Source organism: Gastrolobium bilobum, unplaced genomic scaffold (genome assembly GCF_033153095.1).
Source record: "Gastrolobium bilobum isolate Gb01-03AN ecotype WA unplaced genomic scaffold, APGP_CSIRO_Gbil_v1 utg32957, whole genome shotgun sequence".
NCBI lineage: Eukaryota > Viridiplantae > Streptophyta > Magnoliopsida > Fabales > Fabaceae > Gastrolobium > Gastrolobium bilobum.
Window position 1 is genome coordinate 1 of NW_026899379.1, and position 21,237 is coordinate 21,237.

Here is a 21,237-nt window from a genome sequence, read left to right on the forward strand (position 1 = left end):
TATTACATTGATTAATTCTTATTCCAAACTTAACCCATCTTACTTTACTCATGCCAGAATTATTTTTTATGTTAACTAGTGAATTACTCGTGCCGATGCACGGGAAAAAAAATTGGTTTGTTTGGCGTGGTGGGTCGGCCCTCCGGGCCGAACTCATTGTCAGTATTTCAAAGGTCCCAAACAGTCATTTTTTTAAATAACACAACAGTCATTCATTGTTACATTAAAAATAGGAAAGAAAATAGGATAATAAAGGTCATATCTTTGAAGATAGATAAAGAGAAGAGACGCGAATAAACAGTCATTTTTTTGTCTTTACCTGTACCATACAACGAAGTTATATCTTTGAAGAAGAACCCAATATACTATAGCAGTATTTGAAATTTGGTTATGTAAACTATATTAAGGGTTCTATTCGTAACACAGCCAGTTTCATCAAGTACTTCAATATCTTCAAATCTATGCTTACTCTTTACTCTACACAGTGCCACATATAATTGCCCATGAGTGAAGACATGCTTAGGGAGATAAATTCCAACATGTGAAAGTGATTGTCCTTTACTCTTGTTGATAGTCATGGCAAACGATACAATCAGGGGGAATTGTCTTCTTTGGAAATTTACAGGAAATGTATGACTCTATGGGCTCATCGTCATTCTAGGGATTAACACAGTTTCCCCTGAGTATCGCTTCCTGTAAGTACAATTGCCTCAACAACATGATTCCCTAATTTTGTAATAAGCAATCTCGTGCCATTGCATAAACCTCTCGACTGATCAATATTTCTTAATAGCATTACTGGAACTTTAAACTTTCAAGATTAATTTATTATCAGGAATCCCTAGCATGATAATGTATTTAAGATCTCAGGGGTGATTTCATCATCCTCAACAGAGGAAGTCCCACCTTGCTTAAGAATTTTATCCGAACTCAAAAAAGTCCTTTCTTCACTAGGAATCATAGACATTAGGTGCTCGTTTAGCATAGCAACATCGGATTTAGGAGTTAGAATAATCAACATCATCTCCAAGATTACCATCCCCAACTTTAAGTAGCCACTCAGAAAATTCTTTTATTTCCTCTAAATTGTGAGCGCTACTTCTAGAATTAAGACGCATGTTCTTGGTCAAAGTTAATAAATGACAATGGGACCATAGATGAGAAGAATTGATGGTTGCATGAACTATATCTTGTTCTGCTGCCATGAGGAATGACAGGTCATATTTGCCGAAAGTCACCTCCTAGAACAACAACTTTTCCACCAAATGGCATATCAACACGTACCTTGACAAGTAATAAGTACTAATGCAGCATATGCTGATGCTCCTCTTCCAAAACAAAAATTAACAAAGATAAAGTAATCAAAGCATAAAAAAAAAAAATTGTAAAAAATTAACAAAGATAAAGTAATCAAAGAAAGAAAAGAGAGAGCGAAATAAGTACTAAAGCATCATTTGCTGAATGCGGGCAAAAAAATAAAAAAAAATAAGCACTAAAGCAACATTTGCTGAATACGGGCAAAAAAAGCTAATAAATCCTAAGGCAGCATATGCTGATTTCGGTTAAACAAAAAAAAAATTGTATGAAATATTATTATAACACGTACCTTGACGTCCTATTCTTTTCCTATGCCGATAAACAACGTCGTCGGATAAAAATTTCCAACACTCTTCCCAAACTTTTTCAGGTTTGTTCATTGAGTTGACAAATAACAACAGAGCAAACAGACATCTAAGATAAGCAGCAGATCCCCAGGAACTTGCCTCCTTAATTACATCAATGTACTCATTGTCATCATCCAGAAGTCCTAAAGAATAGCACGCATCCTTAAATGTAGGAAAAACCACGCCATTGATCGTTCTAAGATCTTCATAACTGGTGCAACCTCTTTGAAAATTAAGCAAGGTGCGAAGATATGAATCTTCTCCATTATTGGCAGAAAAACGATTTATCCTTCCATTCATGCGTTTTTTCTTTGATCAAAAAAATTGTGCCAATTTTGTAGGAAAGCAAAACACAATGGAGATTATTTTTAGTACCTGCAGTCATAAAACATTTTTATTTCATCGTCCGAATGATTTATGGCAGCTGTCACTCTGTCATTCCCTTTGTGGATGTATTTAAAAAGATATTTAATGGCACTTCTCTGGCAAGTATATTCAACGTTGATATGAGCCTGGTACTTTAAAAGAAGGTGTGCATTATAGGGCACAACATAACGATTATCAAGTTCAACACCATTTTTGTTCACAACTCTCCCATCATTTCTTCTCTTATAATGAGGAAATCCATCATCGTCAATCAAAGTACGGGAGCAGAAGTTTTTTGGAAATTTTTTTGAACACCGTCCGTCCTTCATGCAAGGAGATTTGTAATTTTCAGGACCACATGGACCATGTATCATGTAACTCGTGACAGCCATAAACAGCGTAGGATTCGTTTCCTTGTCAGGTATCTCCGCTGAAATCAATTTATCAATATCAAGAGCACTTTCAGCTTTGCTTGAAGGGTTCAAGAATAGAAGAATATGAGCATGAGGTAGTCCGCGCTTTTGGAATTCGATTGTACAAACATCTGTTACATTCAAAGAATATAACATAAGTAATAATAAGAATACAACAACGTTATAGAAAGATTCAATGCATGACGTAAATTTTTTTGTATAAAATCCAGTTAACAAAAAGAGTATCAAGTTTATAATATACTTACATGCAATGACTCTGCCAAGAATATTTTCCTTTTTTAAATCATGTAGCAACTGGTCCAATTTGAACTTGAAGACTCTGCATAGAATATCAGGCCGATCTTCAGGGTTCAGCTGTCTGGCCCTAACAAATCGTGTAATTTCTGGCCACTTAGGATTGCAGGTAATTGTTATAAAAAGATGAGGATATCCAGCCCAACGGCAAATTGCGAAAGCATCTTTACAATTTTCAGCCATATATCTAGGTCCGCCTGTGAATGAAGAAGGTATAATGATACGTTTTCCAGTGCTCAGTGCTGCATCTTCACCGCTATCTAATGAATGTTTTATATTTTTGTACAACTCAGCTCTCAGATGACTCTGGTTATATCGAATGAAATTAAGCCGTTCAAACTCAATCATAGTGTATGCATCAACCAGAAATTGTTGGAAAAGTTTCCTTGATCGATGTAGAATTTCTGATTCTCCAGATCGCATCTGAAGTCTAAACGAAAAAAATTCCTTCATGCTGATCATGGCTCTTGCATTTTTCCTACCACTGGATACAGTACGCTGGACATCATCACGATAACCGTCTTCACCGTATGGAAATAACAATGGATACTGCAAGCCAAGATATAATGGATGCTTCACATCGATGCGCTGCAATACTCTATCTTGTGTTTCAATAATGATATCCCTATCGCCCATAGCACTGTCTATATCTCCAACAATCAAAGCTGCCACTTCGGATGCTGTCGGAAGATTATAAACTCTTCCATCACTACCACGCCTTCGAATAAGCCTCAACTTTACACCATTAAAGTCATCTTCCTTATAACGGTCTCTAGCGTACCTGAAAGACTGAGCTATACTGTTGTGCTTATCGAACATCTCCTTCAATAATCGGATAATTTCAGGATCAAGCATATCTTCAGTACTGGTGGAACTGCAAATTTAATAAATAAAAAAATTGTCATTCATATTACTCAACATAAAAATATACTCCACATATGAAACATGAGAATTGGGTCAAAAAAAAAAATACCTTAGACAACCAAGTCTGTTGTCCACTTCATGCTCAGTGTCGTAAATATAAAGTTGAGCAAATTTTGGAGACTGACTATCAGCAGGCAGAAGACTGCCAATTAAATGATGAACTCTCCCCCAACTCTAAAACAGTAAGGGCCAGAACCTTGATTTACTGATCCATCCACTTTTGCTCCAAAGGAGGTGAAGGAAAAAATCATATTGTACGCTCTAATATTTCGCAAAAAATGGCGGCTCGTCATATTGGAATTAGCATGCAATTGAAGCAATGTATCCGGAGCAGTTTTTAACAAAGGAAGTTGAACTTTTCCATTGACACAACACAATCCAAATTGCGGCATACTTGGGTTACGATCCCTCTTAGTTCTTTCTGCATACCACATTTGTGCTCCACAATGCTCGCAAACAAAAGTAGGATCCCCTGCGTCCCAATAATCTAAACATATACAAATATTTTTAGATTGAAATAAGCTTGGTTGTCAGACAGGAAGTTTTTTATTTGTAACAGCAAATATATAATTTGAAATTATAATTAAGACCTCCATTGATATAAAACGTGTTTCGCACATTGAAATTGTTTATATAAATATCTATAATAGAAAGAAAAAATGATTGGAAAAAAAAGACATGTGAACACAATTTTTTTTCATGTATTAGATGAACCAAATGAGCACCGTTTTCACCATAAATAGTAGACTATAAAAAAAATACTTTGTAAAAAACAAAAAAAAACTACATTGGCACATTCGAATCATCTATATCCATAATTGTAACACAAAGGATAACGAATGGAAAACTAAAAAAAGAGAGGCCAACAGGAACAAAGAGTTGTGATTCAATATTTGAAAATTGAAAATTGAAAATTAATATAAAGACCTTGATGGATAGAGGTAATAGTTGGCACACTGGAGTCATTGACATCAGTATCTGTAACACAAAGCAAAAATGTAACAAAAATAACAAAAGACATTTTTAATATAAAAATATTTTTAACTGCGTATTAAATCGGATTTGTGCTCACCATATTGAGTATAAGTTGCAGACAAATGTTCTCCAAGATGATCTGTAAAAAATAAAAAAAATGGCACATTGGAATCATCCATATCCATATATATAACACAACAGGAAAACGTAATAAAAAAAACTAAAAAGAGAGCCCATCACGAACAAAGAGTTGTGATTTAATATCTGAAAATTTAAAATCGATAGAAAGAGAGCCCATCATGTTCTCTTATTCATTGTTATCAGTATCTGTAACACAAAGCAAGAGGTAACGAAAATAATAAAAGACATTCTAATATAAATAAATTTATTCCCAGCGCATTTAATTAAGCAAATGCGCACCAGTATAAGTCGTAAACAACTGTTCTTGAATATGCTATGTAAAAAATCGGTGAGTATAACATTTATCATTCAGACATTTAATTTGCAATTAAACAATAGAAAATTGGAAATAATAAATTTAGAGAATAAACAACGCTCAAAATAATTAATTTACTATTATTTTTTTCCAGTTACCATTCGTATAGAAGCATTCGTGCTTGCATTTTAAAAATCCAATACAAACAGTGACAGGTGTTTAAACTCACTTTGTTGATCCAAATCAGCTGAAGTCGTACTTGTACCGTTATCATATGGGGAACTACATTGTATGTCACAGATAAAAAAAAAGGCTTTAATGAATTTATATGACGTCAACGAAGGAGGTGCATGTAAAAATATTTAATTACAACATAGTGTTCCCAAAAAAGTATTCACAGGTATAATGATACCGTGATATATAGTTTTCATCACTGAACGCAGTAACGGTTGAAAGCACTGAATTCTCACTGTTCACATCAATCCCTATATGAAAAAGTCCAATGCGGAATAAATAATATAGTCGAAATAATGGTAAGTGAAAAAATAGTTAATACATTACATATATTATCCTCTTATAATTCATGGTTGTAGTAAAATCAATCAAAGACGAATTACCTGTCAAGTCAAGCATCTTTGGTATATTGTTTATCTTGACATATTGCTTAGAAGTCTTCTTTTGGAACATGATACCTTTCCGCCTTGATCTAGCATTTTTGCTTTCTAAGAAAAAATAAAATAAAATAAAAACTTAACGGCAACCAATATAAATTTTACATTTTATTTCACAAAATTAAAATAACGTGTGTTGTAGAAAATGGTAGCTTATTGAAAAGATTACCTTGTGTGGGATGAGAATGAAGACAGTCTCTAGCAATTGAGGAAGAAATATTGGATATCGAATGGTTTGTGTTTGCGTAAATACTGATTAGTTGGAAAAAAATATTATACAACATATGAAGCAGTTAAAAAAACTGCTCAATATGAAATTTAAACAATCAAACAGCAGATGTCAATTACCTGCTAACGCATGAGGGAGTCAATGGAGATAGATTTTCTACACAATACCAAAAATGTAAATGAGGTGCCAACATTATAATGCCAACTTTCCTAAGGATAGTGATCTAAATAAAGTTATCAGTTGAATAAGAGAAGGAAATCTAATCGCAAGCTAGTGCTGATATAATAATAAAACTCATATGTTGCTGTACAACCATTAGAATATGAGAATGTATTTACAAAAGAAAATAGTGTACAAAAAAAATAAATAGACATTGAAGTTAATTTCTTTTCACCTACTGTTAGTTATATCATCAAGAGAGCACCTGTTGCAGCTAAACTCATTCCGTTTACTGGTCATTTGAGAAATGCTGTATGTTTAAAAAAGATTAATAAATCAAGGATTGTTAGTCATTGTTGAATGAGATAACCCAAGCAATAATCTTACATGGCACTGGTGGAGGCAGAAAATGGAGTAAGATTTTCTACAGAAAAATTGAAAAAGTCAATTAGATAAGAACACAAATAATCGAAGTTCATTGAGGAAAGCCTTCGCACGCACCATTCAAAGGAAACGATTCCACAACGTTTGGCTGGTAGGAATTAGATATTATTTTATTATAATCACAACCACGTGGCATGCTATGCGCAGTACCAACTGGGAACAATACAAAACCGAAAAAATAATAAATCAAACTTCCAATAGTATAACGTTGCTAAAGCTGTCAAATTGGTATAAAAGAGTAACAAACCGTTTGTAATATTATGCAGTCGTTGTCTGTTGGAGCTTATATCATTCTGAATATTGCTCACCTTTGAAAGTCTACATGTTTTAAATATGGGGCAATAACAAAATCCACTAAAGAAGTTCCGCAGTTAAATTTAAAAAATCAACAAACCATGAATGACATAAATGACGGAATAAAATTACCTGCCATCGGTAGAGGGAGAAAACCCCAAAAGTTGTTCTACACAGCAATGAGTAAAATTAATGAGTAAAATTATTTAGTTGTGAAAATGAGAATTGATTGTCTGTTGCAGTCAACCTAGATGATTCACTCAGACCTCTGTTTCTTCTTTTCCTTGAAGGAGTATGGAATTCTGATTTGTATTTGCTCATTTTGATATTGTCTCCGTAGCAGTTTGGTCTTCAAATGATATGGTTTTTTGGTTTTTTAGCTCGATACCTTGTTGCAAGAAATGCAGTTTTTTAGCTCGATACGTTCAGGAAAAGAAATGCCAGAAATGCGTTGGGATTCAGTAGTTATAAAAATGTGAAGTTTTTGAATTAAACTGAATAAAGATTTAAAAAACAAAGATAACGACAAAAGAGTGATTCAGTAGTTATAAATGAGATTTTCATGGAATAAAACAGTCATTTGTTTTAATAACAAAACACTCATACCTGATTCCACTGAATCAAGAGGTTAATAAAAGATTCAAATTTAAAAATCTGAAAATAAGGAACAAAGGTCGGGATATGTATAATTATTATTTTTTTACTAATTAATTTTTTTTCCGAGTAAATAAAATTGTATTCTTTAAAAAATGTGAAGTTTTTGAATTAAACTGATTAAAGATTAAAAAAACAAAACGATTAGAACCTACTTAAAAAGAACAAACGAATACATTAATAAACACAAACAAATAAGCAATCTTGACCATTGATTTAAAGTAACAAATCCTGTCCATTGAAAATAGAATTCTTTTTTGTATTTATTATATTCACCGATTTACCATTAAAGGAAACTTTTTTAAAATTTGTAGTGTGAACACAATAGTGAAATTGAACCATAGTGCGACATGTCAACAAGGTTTCCACAGAATTGAATTCCTTTATAATATAAGAAGTGTACACTACCTTGTCGTTTAAACATTTATGTATATAAATTCACATATTTTGATAGAGTCAAATTATTTAATTCTTATAAAAAGGAAAAATAAATACAAAATTTTTATACGATAAAATCATAAAATTTTTAAAGTGAAAGAATATTTGCAATAATTTCCAAGAAATGGTATCGGAATAGGAACTGTGGTACCATGCCATGCCCTCTTAAAAGCGTACGGTTAGGGGTAGTTGGTTGGTAAAGACCACGAGGAAGCACGAGTTACGATGGCGAAGTGGCAGGTGAACCTGCTATTTTCCTGGAATAACTTTATTATAATAATCTAAAAGGGGTAGGTGGAGTTCCCATTTTGCTAATTGATATAATATTATTATTGAAGTTTTGATAAAGAGTAAATTAATTCCTCTAGTCAAGTCATATTTAGTATTCTTTTTATTTAATATTTAAAAAAAAAATATTAAATGTGTTTGTATCTTAATCTGATAAATGATTTTTCATTTGACACGTTTTACTTTTATTTTTTAATCAATATTTTGTTGGATGTTTATTATCAGATATGATGTTATTGTAACAAATTTAAAAGTAGTTAGTATTAACATATAAAAAGGTTATATTTATAAATATTTTATTTATAAATTCTTATAAATTCAATTATATATTTTAGAAAATACGTATTTATATGTTTGTATTTTCTGTAATAAGTAATTAAATTTATAAGAATTCTTAAAAAAAAAAGTTATAATATAATTTTTGCCATTAATATTTGTTAACTTTGCCATGTGTTCGTTGACTATATAGAGAATTTCTTCACTGACATTAAGTTTTCGATATATTTGTTACTCATGATATAACACGTGTTTTAATTTTTATCAAATTAGTTAAAATAAATTATTTATTAATAATTTATAAAAATAAGATATAAGTTATATTATAAGTAAAAAATGTACTAAAAACTCAATGCTTCATTATCACTCAAGAGATTCTCCACTATATATTTAATGGAAATGGATCCACTCATGAAAGAAAATTATTATGCTCCAGACTCACTATTTATTCAGTGGTCCCTTCTTCATAAATGAAAAAATTTATTTTATTTATATTCTATCTTTTTTGATATTTTTTTTTATTTTAGAAATGGACCACCATGCTCCATAATTACCAAAAAATATCTCACTCTCATGTTAAATAAAACCATGACATCAATGTTAAGAAACCCGGACCGACCCTGCCGGGTCGATCCAGGAACCGGTAAACCGGTCATATAATCGGTTTGGTTGAAGCAACGGACCGGTCATGAATCAGAACCGGTGTGACCCGGTCTAACCCGGCTGGTTTTTATGAAAACCGGTGACCCGGTACAAAAAAAAAATCCAATATTTTTTTCAAACAAAAATCATAATGGACAAATTTGAATATTTTTTTGCTTATTGACGTACATAAGTTATGTACCTACAATAATAATATTATCTCAATTATACACTATGCAGAAAAGTTTGATTTGATTTATAGTTAAAGATGTCGTTTTCTGAACTTAAAGCCCCGTATCACGATCATTATATTTTTGTTTGATCTTTTATTGGATAATAATATGTGATTTATTATTTTTTATATTAAAATATTTGAAATTTTTATCTTTTTTTTAGATATTTGAGTATATTTATAACTTTTTAATATAAATTATAAAATTGCATATAATTACCGGGTCATGCGGTTGAATCAGTGACCCACTGGTTGAACCAGTAACCCAGTGACCCAGTACCTCGACCGGGTCAATGACCGGACCGGTTTTAATAACATTGCATGACATGGTATCATATCTATTTAAAAGTAGGGTTATATTTATTTTATTCAACATGAGATAAATTAAATTTCTATACATACATAATAAATGTGAATCTCATCTCTATTTTTTTCTCTTCAATTATTTGTGGGTCCCTTTTATAATTTTGTTTCACTAATATAAAATAACTATATCCAACAACATAAGAAAAATATTTCTCTTCAAAGTAAATCAACAATTTTAATTTTATAATTATTTATTTTAATATTTTTTTCACTTTTTTTTTTTATTATTGATTTATTTTATATGGTTATGATTGTAAGTTTGTAACAGTATGTCACATGTTTTTCAAGACCAGAGGATCTGGATCCATGTTTAGTTCACTGACTTAATAACCTCATTATTAGTTGTAGTTCATCCTCGTTCCTGCATTTACGTTTGTTCTGGTTCACTTTCCTTCATACTCTTACAGATTGAGTTCAACTTGCATATTTTATTTTCACTCTCTCTCTCTCTCTCTCTCTATTTTTTTTTTTTTAATATCTTCTTTTGGGGTGCAGCTTTGACCTCAAATGGATGCAATACCAGAAGAGCAGGCAAGCCCTAAATTAATACTAATGCTTTCAATTACTGATTTTTTTTTCCCCGATAGATCAGTTTCCCTTTTCTTTTAGATATGCTGTTTTTTTTTTTTTTAATTTTTTTTTTGTATTTGAGATTGCTACCACCCATAATGGGTTTCTGCAAAACAAGAAATGCTAGTGATTAATGAATGAGGTATTGTTTGTTTTGATCTTAAGGTTGTTCTTGGAGAAGAGATAGATCATGTAAGGGTTGTCACTTTGAACAGGCCAAGGCAATTGAATGCTGTCTCACCTGAACTGGTAAGTCCACTCAACTCAACCTTGAAATTCTTTCTTCCCTGGTGGGTTCTTTACTACTTTTTTTTTTTTCTTTTTAAAAAAAAAAAAAATCTATCAGCTTTATCTTCTAGCAGCATATATGGAAAAGTGGGAGAAAGATGACAAAGCAGAGCTAATTATCATAAAGGTTGTTATTTATTTTATTACCCCTTGATTTAATTTTATTTTTATTTTGCTTCAAAAGAGTAGTCCTAATGCTGTACCAACTGAAATGGTTGAAATAACCTTACTAGTTATTATTAATGTTTTTTTTATCCTAACAGATTATGTTATTATAACTCACCAAATGGAACAATCTACCTTCCTCTTGTATTTGTAGCTTTACTTATTACACCGTTACACTTCACTCAAGTGCTGTACATCTGTCTTTTGCAGGGAGCTGGTAGGGCTTTTTGTCCTGGAGGGGATTTGAGAGTATTCTATGATCGCTTGAAAACAAGTTAGTGCATCATTCTTTATAATGATTTAGATGAATCTGTGGAAACAAGTTCATAGAGAGATTTCATTATTTTTTCTGAGTTAGCACCAGTAGATAATATTTAAGAGAGAAACAAGTAAGAGGATGTCTTTACATTTACCTTGCCTCTTTTGAAGAGTAATGCATGCATTTTCTTCTTGACAGAGGATTCCTCCTGCCTTGAAGAATTCTTCTACAGATTTTACTGGCTTTGTTATCACATTAGTACCTATAAGAAAACTCAGGTTCTGTTTAGGAACTTAATTCCACTTTCTCTTTAAACTTTTGAAGTAACATGTCCTTGTGAAAATTTAGTGAAGTCTTATGTTTTCTAGAATGGTGCTATTGTGTTATAACAGGTTGCTCTTGTTCATGGAATTTCAATGGGTGGAGGTGCAGCTTTGATGGTACCATTGAAGTTCTCAGTTGTTACAGAAAAAGCTGTAGGTGTTTATTTTGTTAGAGATTATTTTCTAAATTCATTTTTAGTTAGTTTTGTGGTATGATTAGCAGTGTACTATTATCCTTAATTTTTTGTGGTGTGTTAAAATGAATGCTTTGACAGGTTTTTGCCACTCCTGAAGCAAGTATTGGATTTCATGCTGATTGTGGCTTCTCTTACTACCATTCTCGTTTACCAGGGCATTTGGGTAACCACAAATTCACAAAGAATTCCTCTTACCAGGGCATTTAGACTGTTTTGAAAATTTCCCCTTTACACTTCATCTCCCTGGCTGTTAATTCTTTCATGGCAGCAGAAGTGTGTTTAAAATTTTCCTGAATTAGCATAAAATGTTTTTAAAATGAGGAAAAAGAAACATGTTAGTTAGATTACATAGAAAACTGTAGAGATGAAATCATGCATGTTATACAGGTGAATACTTAACACTTACTGGAGGAAGGTTGAGTGGGAAGGAAATAGTTGCAGCTAGATTGGCAACCCATTTTGTCTCTTCTGAGGTTTGATTATCTTCAATATCTGCTTTCTTTTTAGAAGGAATTTACTCAAATGATCACTGCTCACACATGCTAGTGTAATCATACATTCATACTTGATTGGTAAGAGGCACCTTGCTAGTTAAATTACAAAATTCACATGGAATCTCTGTCAAATCCTGCTTCAAATTAATTTGGTGTTCATCCAACCTAGGAGACATCGAAATTTTTTCTTCATAAATGATGCAAACATGATTAAAATCTACAAACCAATAAATATATGGCATATCAATCCAAGTTTGTAAGTAGTATAGACTATAACAGTTCCACAGAATACACAATTTTGATTGCTGTAGTGTAGGAGTAGCTACTCCATTATGGTCTGTGAATGGAAGTCTTGGTAATTATGGCTTGCTTCATAAAGAATATAGGTTAGTTTTTCTGCTTTTGGAAGTCTTGTATGACCAATAATTCTAGTATTGAAATTGGACACATAAGCCATAAAGTTGCTGATAACATGTTGATGGGGCCTTACAACCATTTGAAAGAACCTATGTGAGGAAAAGGAAGGCCCAAAGGATGGAGAATAACCAACTGATAGTAAAAGCGAATGAGGAAGGGCAGTTTGTTATTAGTGAGGCCGCGTGGCAAGCAATGAATGGTGAAGGGGAAATAGGGAGTGCGTGTGAAGAAGATTCAAATGGGGCCAAGGTGATATAAGGGAAGGAAGGAGAACGTGTCAGGCTGTGGAATATTCATGCTGTGGAGTATGGTGGCAACTGAGTGTGGTGCTCAGTAGCTGGGCATGGGGTTCTTATGTTAGGAAGATGGATGATCAGAGGAGTCATTTGGCTTATCGTTTTTAAATAGGTGTCTTGTGTTGCTGCTGAGTCATTTGAGTATTTTCATCGTTGTATTTCTTGCATTGTTATTTTATTGCTGTCTTTGTCCAGTGGTTGGAGTCTGTATGAAGGGGATGGGGTCTGTTGTTACTCTGTTTTTCGGATGTAACTAGTGGTATTGTTAAAGGAGTATATCTCCAACGAGTTATTGAGCTAATAGAAGTGATATTTCACTATTAATAGTTATTATTCTTGCTGTGAATTGTCTGGTACCATCATTTTGGTATCAAAGCTTGTACAAGGCCTAGGTGATTTATGGTTCAAACGAGAATGGAGACTCGAAGGGAGGAAATGGAGAGACGATCGGACAAAATGAAGGCTAGGGTGGGAGGATTAGAGGAGAATTTCAGATTACTCAGAGATATGGTGCTAGAATCAATGGCAAGAAGGGATAATCGCGCACCAGTAGGAGCGGGGGCAGGGGCCAACGCTGGCGGTGAAGAGGAATGCCTAATACTCCCAACCATCCTAGAGACGAAGAACGTATGCGAAGGGTAGAGGTGCTATACTTCAATGGCGACAACCCATATGGATGGATTTTCAGAGCGGAGAAATATTTTTGCGTCAACTGGATTCCAGTAGAGGAACAAGTCGATGGTGGAAGAGCTCTGAGTTGGTTTAATGATGGGAACTAAGAAATCCTTTGATTGGCAGAGATTTCGTACAACAGTTTTGGAGAGGTTTCATACTTTAACCACTAGATATCCTTACGAAGCTCTGATGAGTTTGAAGCAAACCAGAACGGCGGAGTACCGCGGGCAATTTGAGGTGTTGTCTGTCCCTTTGCATCACGCCAATGAGAACATAGTGCAAGCGGCGTTCTTTATAGGATTGCGAGAAGTGATAACGGCGGAGATCAGAGTTCACTTCTCGGATGATTTGGTGCAGATAATGAAGCTTGCTCAACGAATTGAGGAGAAGGAGGCCATATTGGGCCGAGCAGGGACGTGGGTGGGCTGAAATTGAGTTGGGCATATTGGCTCTAGTGTTGGGTTTGTGGGGCATACAACACTAGTAATAGAAATGGGTCCAATTCGCATCATAATGGTCGAAATGGGCCTCAACTAGCAACCCAACCTGATGAGAATCAAGTGGAAGGAACTAATCCTTCACCAACAGTCAATGTGGGTAGCGTTAACCTTACCCGAAATGAAACCCGCGAAAATGGGGGAGTGGCCAGCCCTGGGTGTGCGTCGGTGATAGCTGACGGTCAGGATGGACGAAGAGGCTCGCATTTCAGGCGTCTCATCCAGGAGGAGATTGATGATCGAAGAAGGCGTAATATGTGCTTTCGTTGTGACGCAACCTTCGTGCCTAGACATGTGTGTCAAAACCCGCAGCTTAGTTTGCTGATTTTGGGAAATGGTTGTAACGAAGAGAACGTGGACGACTTGGGTGCTGAAAATCAAGGTATGGCGACAGTAGAAACCTTGCAATTGAGCATGCACAGTGTGATTAGGTATACCTCCAATCGCTCTAACGCTTGAATCACTTACCTTTTGTTTCATTGCTCTTTGTTTTTTTTTTTGGTTTTTGGCTGTATAGGGCACGGTCAAAATCGCATGTCGAGATAGTCAACGTGTTCCAAAATGTTGACCGCGTGTCGAAATATGTTGGTGTCCGACACACATTTTTAGCCCTTGACTGTATCGGGCACGGTCATAATCGCGTGTCGAGATAGTCAACGTGTTCCAAAATGTTGATCGCGTGTCGAAACATGTTGGGTCTGACACGCATTTTTTTTGAAAAAATCACGTGTCAGTGCTTCATTGAGTATAAGGATGTCTTTGAGCCTCCTTCAGAGTTGCCTCCCCAGTGTTCGTGTGATCATAAAATTAGTTTACAGAAAGGAGCTACAATACCAAATATTTGACCCTATAGGTATCCTTATTATTAGAAGGCAGAAATAGAAAAGTTCGTGAAAGAGATGTTGCTGGCTGGCATGATAAGGCCAAGTAATAGCGTTGATATTGGTGAAGAAGGATGGAAGTTGGCGTTCTGCGTGGACTACATGCACTCAATAAGGTAACCATACTCGATAAATTCCCTCTCCCTATTATTGATGAACTCTTGGACGAACTGCATGGAGCGGTATATTTTCTAAACTGGACCTTAAGTCAGGGTACAGTCAGATTAGAATAAGGGTGGAAGATGTGTTTCACACTCATGAGGGTTACTATGAATATTTAGTGATGCCTTTTGGGTAGCGAAACGCATCCTCGACTTTTCAATCATTAATGAATTCTGTCTTTAAGCCCCATTTGAGAAAATTTGTGCTGTTTTTTTTTTTTGACGACATATTAGTATACAACACCAGTGTGAAGGATCATGTAGTCCATCTTCAGGCAGTGTTGGACTTATTAAGGCAGCATCATTTTTCTGCCAACTTTAAGAAGTGTACCTTTGCACAGCAGGAATTAGAATATTTGGGGCATTTAATTTCCAAAAATGGGGTAAAAGTTGATCCCCTAAAACTGACAGCAGTAAGTGGCCTATTCCACAAAATTTAATGGGGTTTTTAGGCCTCACGGGGTACTATAGAAGGTTTGTTAAGGCTTGTGGTCACATTGCTTGCCCTTTGACTCAGTTATTAAAGAAGGGTGGCTTTCTTTGGGGGGAAGAGGCTCAACAAGCTTTTGACACTTTAAAGGTTGAGATGCTAAAGTTATCTACCTTAGCATTGCCTAATTTTAATGAGACATTTATTGTAGAGACAGATGCCTCAAGGGTGGGCATGGGGGCAGTTTTAATGCAACAAGGGCGTCAGATTGCTTTAAAGTTTTTAGAAAAAGCTAGAATCCTATTTCTGCATGAAAGGGAATTGAAGGCAATTGTGTGTTTGCAGTCCATAAGTGGCGTCACTATCTCATGGGTCGCCATTTTGTGATCCGAGAAAACCAATGCAGCTTAAAATATCTTACTGAGCAGCGTTTAATGGCAGAGGGCAGCATAAGTGGATTGCAAAGTTGTTGGGATTTGACTTCTAAATCCAGTTTAAACCGGGTCAAGAAAATAAGGATGCTGATGCTCTTTCACGGGTAATGGATTATAAGGAGTTGACCTTGGTCACTAGTCCAGATGTGCAAGCTATATTCGAAGAAGTGTTGAAGGACCCGGTGACTAACAAGATTATGACTAAGGTGCTGTTAGATGGACCTTCACATCCGGGTTATCAGGTGATTAAGGGTTGCTTGTGGTACAAGAATAGGTTGGAGATCCAATGGATGTCATCACGCAGTTCTAAGATTATGGAGGAATTCCATGCTTCTCCATGGGGTGGTCATTCGGGAGAGTTACAAACATATAAGAGGATAGCTGCTGTGCTGTTTTGGAAGGGCCTGAGAAAATATATAAGTGCTTTTGTGCGACAATGTGCTATTTGCCAACAGTAGAAATATGACAATCGACTGACCGCGGGGTTACTTCAGCCTTTATCCGTGCTGGAGAGGGTATGAGATGATCTCTCCATGGATTTTATTGGTGGTTTGCCCAAGTCAAATAGAGTGGATACAATCTAGGTGGTGGTTGACAGGTTAACTAAATATGCGCATTTTATAACCCATAAACATCCCTTTGATGCCCAGGATGTGTCTGTTGTTTTTGTGTAGGAAGTGGTCAGATTGCATGGATTTCCAAGAACTATTGTCTCTGATAGAGACTGGGTCTTCGTTAGCAAGTTTTGGGGAGAATTATTCAAGTTGGCGGGCACGAAAGTGAAATTTAGCTCCGCTTATCACCCGCAATTTGATGAACAAACAGAGGTTGTAAACAGAACTTTAGAAACTTATTTACGATATTTTATTAATGGACATCCCAAAGGCTGGGCGAAGTGGCTGCCATGGGCCGAGTTTTGGTTCAACTCCTCTTATAACAGGTCCATTAATATGACACCTTTTAAAGCTGTTTATGGCCAAGACCCGCCCACACTTCTATGTTTTAATAATGGCAGTTCTAGTAATAGTTCCCCTGTTGCTGCAGTTGAGCAATGGTTGGCTGCCCGTGATGTTATTTTAGCTGACCTTAAACAGCATTTATGTCGGGCACAACAGAGAATGAAGACCCAAGGTGATAAAGGACAAAGGGAAATTGACTATAAGGTGGGACAACTGGTTTTCCTAAGGATACAGTCATACAAGCTGCGTTCTTTGGCAAGGAGGTTGAATCAGAAATTGAGTCCGAGATTTTATGGTCCCTTTCCTATTATTGAGCGAATAGGACCAGTGTCATATCGTTTAGAACTCCCTTCATATTCAAAAGTACACCCTGTTTTCCATTTTTCTCAATTAAAACCAGCCGTTCCTGATTCGACCCAAGTGTTGAATCTGCCTCGTTGTTTGGTTGATACCTTGGAGTTAAATGGCAGGAGCTTGATGATTGTGTCTGCACATGGGAAGATTTAGTTGATTTCCAAGACCAATTCCCTAATTTTCCCCTTAAGGACAAGGTGGTTCTTGATGGGCCCTTACAACCATTTGAAAGAACCTATGTGAGGAAAAGGAAGGCCCAAAGGATGGAGAATAACCAACTGATAGTAAAAGCGAATGAGGAAGGGCAGTTTGTTATTAGTGAGGCCACGTGGCAAGCAATGAATGGTGAAGGGGAAATAGTGAGTGCGTGTGAAGAAGGTTCAGATGGGGCCAAGGTGATATAAGGGAAGGAAGGAGAACGTGTCAGGGTGTGGAATATTCATGCTGTGGAGTATGGTGGCAACTGAGCGTGGTGCTCAGTAGCTGGGTATGGGGTTCTTATGTTAGGAAGACGGATGATCAGAGGAGTCATCTGGTTTAGCATTTGTAAATAGGTGTCTTGTGTTGCTGCTGAGTCATTTGAGTATTTTCATCATTGTATTTCCTGCATTGTTATTTTACTGTTGTCTTTGTCCAGTGGTTGGAGTCTTTATGAAGGGGATGGGGTCTGTTGTTACTCTGTTTTTCGGAAGCTACTACTGATCCTGTTAAAGGAGTATATCTCCAATGAGTTATTGAGCTAATAAAAGTGATATTTTACTGTTAATTGTTGTTATTCTTGCTGTGAATTGTCTGGTACCATCACATGTTAAATCATGTTATGGCCAAAGTTTCATGATGTCCTCTAATTGTACTACGGATCTTACACCCTAGCTGCCTGAAGAATTTTTTTATTGGTCAGTTCAACTCCATCGAGAATATGGTGATGTTTTGAGCCAAATCTGGTTCATTAACCTATCCTATATCATATATTTGAGGAGCTGAAGTTGAGGGGCATAAAAATAAAATAAAAAAGCATGGAAGGATAGTTGCATTTCGGAAAAGGTGGATAGAAGATAGGTCTTTTGGAAGTTTTGATGCGAATAATAACTCAAGGATTATGGTTGCTTGTAATACTTGTTTAGTAAAAAATCTATTTTATCATACCATTCGATTCAAAGAGAAACACTTTGAGCTCTAAGCCCAAAATTTTAGAAGCTAAAGTAAATTTGTTTACATTTCCTGTTTTCTGATCGGAGACATTGGTTCTCTGAACTAATATGTCTCAGATTATTAAATTTTTCTGAAAAGAAAAGAATGGGGTAATGAAAAGGACCAGATGTTTCTCTCAAAAGTGCTTCTCAGGGATCCCCATTCTTTCTGCAGTGTAGGGCCCTGTTAGTCTGTACAAAGATGAACATTGTTATATGCATAGTGTTACCAGATGTTTGCTAGTTTTATGTGTTAATTTGATCAATGATGCTTACATTTTCTGTGTAACAGAAAATTCTTGAGCTAGAGAAGCGCCTGATTAGCTTAAATTCTGGTGATGAGAATGCTGTAAAATCAGTAATTGAAGAATTTTCTTCAGAAGTTAAACTTGATGAAGAGAGTATTTTAAACAAGTAATTACTTTTTAATCTATGATCTGTAATTTGTTTTCTAGTTTTATTGTCACTCTTTCCAGCAAATTGCACTGTACTCATGATAGTAACCGTTGGAGATTTTCAGGCAGTCAATAATTGATGAGTGTTTCTCAAAGGATTCTGTTGAAGAAATTATAAAAGCATTGGTAAGTTTCTCACCATTTTCATATGAATATTATTATCTTATTGCATGCTTGTGTCTTTCTAGGCCCTTATATATGACTATGTTCTTTGATCGGAAGGAAGCTGAAGCAAACAAGGAAGGAAATGGATGGATAGGTGCAGCTTTAAAAACCATGAAAAGATCATCACCTACTGCATTGAAAATAATGTTAAGATCGGTGAGGAATTTATAATATGAATTTTGTAAGATCTTAGACTGGACTCTGGGACTATTAGTTCGTCAAATTAAGATTGGCAGATTAAGCTCATGGTTGAAGCAACCAAAGGCATATGAAATCACTTGTCTATCACAATTAATTTTTTTGCTGAAGTTCTGAGATGAGAATCCTCTTGTAACTTGATAGTATAATGAAAATATCCTAATCTGCTAATATGCATATTCATTTATACAAATCATATGATTTTGTTTAAATTTAACAATGACAATAATTTTCCCTGCTAGATTTTTAAAACTACTTTCTTTCAAATTTTAGAAGATATTAAATCAGGACAAAGAACAGAAAAGGTAAATGCATAATCTAATTAATAACCTAAGTCTTTGGACATGAAACTCACTGTATTAAGAAAAGGAAGGAGGAAAAAGCAAGTCCTCCTTGTAAAATTAAGATAGACATGCTATTTCTAGAATTTCATGCTTCTACATGCTGTCTTGGATATGTGCAGGTTCGTGAGGGAAGGAATCAAACACTATCTGAATGCGTGAAAAAGGAATTCAGATTAACAATTAATATACTACGAACTACATTATCTGAAGATATGTATGAGGTAATTATTGTAGTCTCATTGCTAGAAATTTTTTTCAAAGAAGGCAGCTCAAATTTGTTAAAAATTTTCAAATTGTGTTCCCTACTGAAATCTGATGCAAACTTCTATTGTCTTTTGATGAGAAGGGTATTAGAGCTCTCACCATTGACAAGGATAATGCTCCAAAGGTATGCTCCAAAGCTTTCTTATATACCAACCTTGAGAAGGAACATGTATTTATAACCTGCAAAACTTGACTAGAACATTGCTATCCATGTCTGTTTAAAAAATTAGTACAAACATCAAAGCCAATCAAGGAATGACATTTATATCCTAGAAAAAAAGGCAAAATATAATAACTACTGGCAAAATCATGTGTACATAAGTTTGGTTTTTAATCTTGAAAAAGGAAGTATTGTTCTTGTTGTTTCTCTTTTATGATACTAAATAATCATAATCAACTCGTTCAGTGGGAACCTCCATCGCTTGACAAAGTAGATAATGGAAAGTTGGACTTGATCTTTCAACCATTTGATAAGAATTTGGAGCTTCAGATTCCAGAAAAGGAGGAATGCAGGTTGGTTTCTATTTGAGTTTTGATTCAGTAAGTATGTTTTCTTAGAACCAAATTCATTAGTATAACCAAAATTCCTTTCTCTAATTCCAAACAGGTGGGATGGTAAATCTGAGAATTCAGTTTATGCGATTCCAAACAAAACAATACCAATCTCTGGTTAGATGGTGCTTCTCTAAAAATTCCTCCATAAATTTGTCCTGGATTTCTCTACTTCCTTGTGTGCTTTTATCCAGGCTACTGTTTCATGTTCCTGAATAATTTCTATAAACAATAAAAAGGTTCATTAAGTACTGTATAGGGCTAGCCCTCCATGTTTGTTATCACTGTTCTGAGGAAAAATATTATGTAATTTCAACTGTTACGTGGGTGGAAGTGTTATGCTGTAGAAATATAATGCTCCTCCAAGTGTTCGAAGCGACATCAGTTACTATTACTTTGGAACAGCTGCAATATCAATTTCCTTGTACTATAATGGGCATCTTATATTGTAAGTTGTACGGAGTCATTTGTGCAATGTATCATTTCCTCAATATTTATTATTATTTTTCTTATGCAATACAATTTTTCCTTCAATAACCACTATCACCGTGAAAGCTCTAACAATAAGCACGTATATATGGAAAAAATATTTTAAGATTATTTATAGTTATCCTTTTATAACTATGTATTTCCGGGAGTATATAATTATAACGTTAATCTTTTTTTTTCTCTCTTCATGTCAGCAGATAGGTTTTGAAAAGTGACTGAGAAGAGAAAAAAAAATAAACTTATAATTATGATTTTTTAATTTTTTAATTTAAATTGACGTCGTTTTGAGCTCATTAGAGATGACCTTATCTCCCGTGACTCTGGAAAAATACTTTTCCCTATATATAAACCATGTCTACCATTTAACTTTCTATCTTTACTATTACTTTTGCAT

General features: G+C 34.8%; 2 protein-coding genes across 3 annotated transcripts; one reads left to right on the forward strand and one right to left on the reverse strand.

Moving 5' to 3' along the window:
• Positions 1–2,032: 2,032 nt before the first annotated feature.
• LOC133290038 (uncharacterized) lies at positions 2,033–7,029 on the reverse strand. Its single transcript, XM_061488085.1, has 9 exons — positions 7,023–7,029; positions 5,711–5,815; positions 5,506–5,578; positions 5,323–5,375; positions 4,610–4,660; positions 4,112–4,169; positions 3,732–3,824; positions 2,710–3,632; positions 2,033–2,574 (listed from the first exon to the last, which is right to left on the reverse strand). Exons 1-9 carry the CDS (start codon positions 7,027–7,029, stop codon positions 2,033–2,035), a joined length of 1,905 nt encoding a protein of 634 aa, XP_061344069.1.
• Positions 7,030–10,059: 3,030 nt separating this feature from the next.
• On the forward strand, positions 10,060–20,859 carry LOC133290036 (3-hydroxyisobutyryl-CoA hydrolase-like protein 5). Of its 2 annotated transcripts, none has more exons than XM_061488081.1 (16): positions 10,060–10,167; positions 10,282–10,317; positions 10,522–10,605; positions 10,703–10,771; positions 11,020–11,083; positions 11,267–11,346; positions 11,461–11,544; positions 11,667–11,751; positions 11,976–12,061; positions 18,669–18,790; positions 18,897–18,957; positions 19,054–19,152; positions 19,658–19,759; positions 19,885–19,926; positions 20,209–20,315; positions 20,410–20,859. In XM_061488081.1, exons 2-16 carry the CDS (start codon positions 10,294–10,296, stop codon positions 20,474–20,476), a joined length of 1,176 nt encoding a protein of 391 aa, XP_061344065.1. In that variant the 5' UTR covers positions 10,060–10,167; positions 10,282–10,293; the 3' UTR covers positions 20,477–20,859. The 2 variants fall into 2 exon arrangements, with proteins under 2 accessions (XP_061344065.1, XP_061344066.1); XM_061488082.1 differs by having other exon boundaries at positions 10,077–10,094.
• Positions 20,860–21,237: the final 378 nt, after the last annotated feature.

Excerpts from the sequence above, each read along its gene's own strand:
- LOC133290038 (XM_061488085.1), bottom strand. Across the intron at positions 4,661-5,322 it reads AGCTGATTTGGATCAACAAA|ATACTGATGTCAATGACTCC; the intron begins GTGAGTTTAAAC and ends TTTGTGTTACAG. Across the intron at positions 2,575-2,709 it reads TCTTGGCAGAGTCATTGCAT|ATGTTTGTACAATCGAATTC; the intron begins GTAAGTATATTA and ends TGAATGTAACAG.
- LOC133290036 (XM_061488081.1), top strand. The coding sequence starts at position 10,294 with ATGGATGCAATACCAGAAGAGCAG. Across the intron at positions 11,545-11,666 it reads CAGTTGTTACAGAAAAAGCT|GTTTTTGCCACTCCTGAAGC; the intron begins GTAGGTGTTTAT and ends ATGCTTTGACAG. Across the intron at positions 18,958-19,053 it reads AAGAAATTATAAAAGCATTG|GAAGCTGAAGCAAACAAGGA; the intron begins GTAAGTTTCTCA and ends TTTGATCGGAAG.